Source organism: Centrocercus urophasianus, unplaced genomic scaffold (genome assembly GCF_019232065.1).
Source record: "Centrocercus urophasianus isolate 14NV4802_14NV808 unplaced genomic scaffold, USGS_Curo_1.0 seq_36, whole genome shotgun sequence".
In the NCBI taxonomy this organism is placed as follows: Eukaryota; Metazoa; Chordata; class Aves; order Galliformes; family Phasianidae; genus Centrocercus; species Centrocercus urophasianus.
In genome coordinates, this window is record NW_024884933.1 from 482711 (window position 1) to 486004 (window position 3294).

Sequence of the window (3294 nt, forward strand, 5' to 3'; positions counted from 1 at the left end):
CGCAGTGCTTCCGGCGTAAGTAGAAGAGGGCAGCACCATCATGGCGGAGGCACTTCCGGCGGAAGTAGACGGAGGTTGGGCGGGCATGGCGGCGGCGAAGGAGGAAGCCGCGGCGGCGGCGGCGGCGGAGGAGCGCGTGCGGGTCTGGGCGGCGGCTCAGGTGGCCAGCGGGCGGCGCGTGGCGCTCGTGACGTCGGGCGGCACGCAGGTGCCGTTGGAGACGCGGGCAGTGCGCTTCCTGGAGAACTTCAGCAGCGGGCGACGCGGCGCGGTGTCGGCGGAGCGTTTGGTGAGCGCCGGGTACGGCGTTTGCTTCCTGCACCGCGCGCGCTCCGCCTTCCCCTGGGCCCGCGTGCTGCCGCCGCCCGGCCCCGCGCTGCTCGACGCCCTCTGCCTCACCCCGGGGCCGCCCCCCGGCGTGGCCGCCGACCCCGCCGCCCTGCCCGCCCTGCTGCCCGCCCTCCGCGCCTACCGGCAGGCAGCCAACGCGGGTGCGCTGCTGTCGCTCGAGTTCACCAGTCTGAACGAGTACCTGGCGCTGCTCCGCGCCACCGCCCGCGCCCTGGCGCCATTCGGTAAGAGCAGAGCTGGAAGGGGAGTGGGGGGATCGAGGGGACGGAAGGGATCTGCTGTGTGGGACCCCTGCGCTTTGGGGAAAGGAGACCCCTGCGCTGAGAGGCTGGGCTCACCTCACTGATCATCTCTGCGCTGTTCTGAGCCCCTCTCGGAAGCGTGTGTGAGGGGCTGCAGCTCTGGCATCACATCACCATGTGTTGGCAGCGCAGCCTGCCGCAGAATGGCAGTGCAGAAGGGCCTGGCTGCTCTGTGCAGGCTGCCAGCAGTGATGGTTGTGTCTCTCGCAGGCTCTGGTGTCATGTTTTACCTGGCAGCTGCAGTGTCTGATTTCTACATCCCTGCCTCAGAGATGTCTGAGCACAAGATCCAGTCCTCAGAGGGACCCCTGCAGGTGAGGTGCACCTGGGCAAGGCTCCTGCCCTTGCCCCACTGTCCTGTCATGGATGTAGCAGCAGGGGACTGGCAGTGAGATCTGGGAAAGGTCGCAGAGCAGCGGTTCATTAATCAGAAACATACATTTTCACAATTAATTCCTTAGCACAGGAAAAATAAGACCCTACCTGATTCCCAGCGGCACACCCAGATGCAAAGAAGTTGGAGAGTAAAAAGGCAGTTACTCCTTTTCCCCATGCTTTGGCATATGCATCTTTCACGTGCTTTAAAGAGATGATATGATATGATGGTTATGATTTGATAAAGTGCTTGGATTTTCGAGAGCTGAAAACGCTGCATTTTGCAATTTGTGTTCTTCCTTTGCTGATGTTTACAGTAGCAAAATGGACTTTAGTACTTACATAAAAACAAGCTCATGCAGTTACTGCAGGCCTGCTTCATAGTTTAAGAACATCCTGGTTATTGTTAGCAGTAGATAGGTATTTGAATTCAGTTTTGCAGTACATGCTGTTAATGAAATCTGACAAAACAGTGTCTTGAAAATCCTTCCAGTGTAAAACCCACATGAAGATGGAATTTCTGTACTCCCCTTGTTTCAGTGACTTTTTTTTCCTATTATCTTTTCCCACTGTAGATAACGATGAAGATGGTGCCAAAAATGCTGTCTCCTCTCGTCAAAGAATGGGCTCCGGAGGCTTTTGTTATTTCCTTTAAATTGGAAACAGATCCCTTGATCTTGATCGATAAATCACGCCAGGCTCTGGAGAAATACCGTCACCAGGTGGTGGTAGCAAATATCCTGGAGTCACGAAGAACCTCTGTTATTATTGTAACCAAAGACTCACAGACTCCATTATCTCTTTCTGAGGAAGAAATAGCGCAAGGCATGGAAATAGAAGAAAAAATAGTGAGTTATCTTCAGGGCCAACATACCTTATTTATGGAAAAGAAAATCTGATGAGCAGCTGTGGATGGAGCAAATGAAGTTGTACTAGAGAGAGCAGAATTGGAGCAACTCTTTGTCCCACGTGAATAGAATAATAATCAGAGCAACCCTACGGAGGAGGCTGCCGTCCAAAACTCTGCACTTTTCTACTGCTTGGTAATAGTTGCTATAGCTTGCTTTAAAAAAAAACAGAGCAGTAAAGTGCACTGAATTGAAAGCATTCCAAAGGATGGTATTTGTTCTAGTCTGTAAAGAAGGAAAGGTTATGTTGTATTTCTGTTCCATGCCCTGGGAGAGGGAGAAATGGTATATATAAAATGTTTTCTCGAATCTGCTTCTTCAAGTTTCTTTCTGGATGGAAGGAACAGAGCTTTGTGGTGCTTGGCCACGGGCTGGAGTGAAAGCGCAGCACTGCCAGTCAGCTGGCATTGAGAGGGATGGGGACACTGCTGGGGCACATGGAATGAGAACGGGGTGGTGACAACATTGGAGGGCGTCTGTTGCTCCGGGATGGATCCTGTGCATCTACTCTGAGAGAACTCTGCACATAAATGCAGTCTGAGCAACACTGCAACACCTTCTGCTGCTGTGATTTATTTTCTTTGAGTGTATTCCCCTTGACTGCCTGCTGTCTGTGAACTGGTACGTGGTGTAGGAGGCACCCGTGTGAGGCTTCAAGAATCACAGAATCATAGAATGGCCTGGGTTGAAAAGGACACAATGCTCATCTGGTTCCAACCCCCTGCTGTGTGCAGGTCACCAACCAGCAGACAAGGCCGCCCAGAGCCACATCCAGCCTGGCCTTGAATGCCTGCAGGAATGGGGCATCCACAACCTGCTGTGGTTGAGAAGCTGTGGGATGCGAGGATATAGAGAATAGCTGCGGTGAGCAAAGTAGGTTGTTGTCCGGTGTCCTTCCAGCAGCCGTTGTGCGGCGGCGGTCGGTCTGCGGTGGGATGGTGTGTGGTGGGGGGTCCGCGCAGTGCAGTTTGACCCAAGTTGGGGGAGATGCACCCGGAGCGCTGTGTGAGGGGGCTGAAAGGGACGCTGCAGGCGCAGCCCTGCTAGAGAAGAGCGCGATGCCCGGGCTGGGAACGTTCCTGTAGCTTCGTCGGGGAGTTGCGTGGCGGGGAACCCGCCGGACCGCGGGCAGCTTGGGGGAGGGAGCGGGCGGGGCTGTGACCCCTCGGCCAGGGTTGAGCGGGGGCGGGGCATCGCGGAGCCATGGCAACGGGCAGCCGCGAGCGAGGCGCCGATTGGCCGACTTCCGGAAGACCCGCCCCAAAGGGTGAGTGTCGCTTCCGCAGCCAATCGGCGCCGCGCTCGGGACAGCCCGTTGCCATGGCGCCCCGTCGCCCCGCGGCCCGTGCTCGCGTCGC

At 56.0% G+C, this 3294-nt stretch overlaps 1 protein-coding gene across 1 annotated transcript; it reads left to right on the forward strand.

Moving 5' to 3' along the window:
• The first annotated feature begins 40 nt into the window (after positions 1-40).
• On the forward strand, positions 41-2245 carry PPCS (phosphopantothenoylcysteine synthetase). The gene is made up of 3 exons (XM_042831481.1): positions 41-575; positions 864-967; positions 1604-2245. Exons 1-3 carry the CDS (start codon positions 41-43, stop codon positions 1925-1927), a joined length of 963 nt encoding a protein of 320 aa, XP_042687415.1. The 3' UTR covers positions 1928-2245.
• The last annotated feature ends 1049 nt before the right edge of the window (positions 2246-3294 follow it).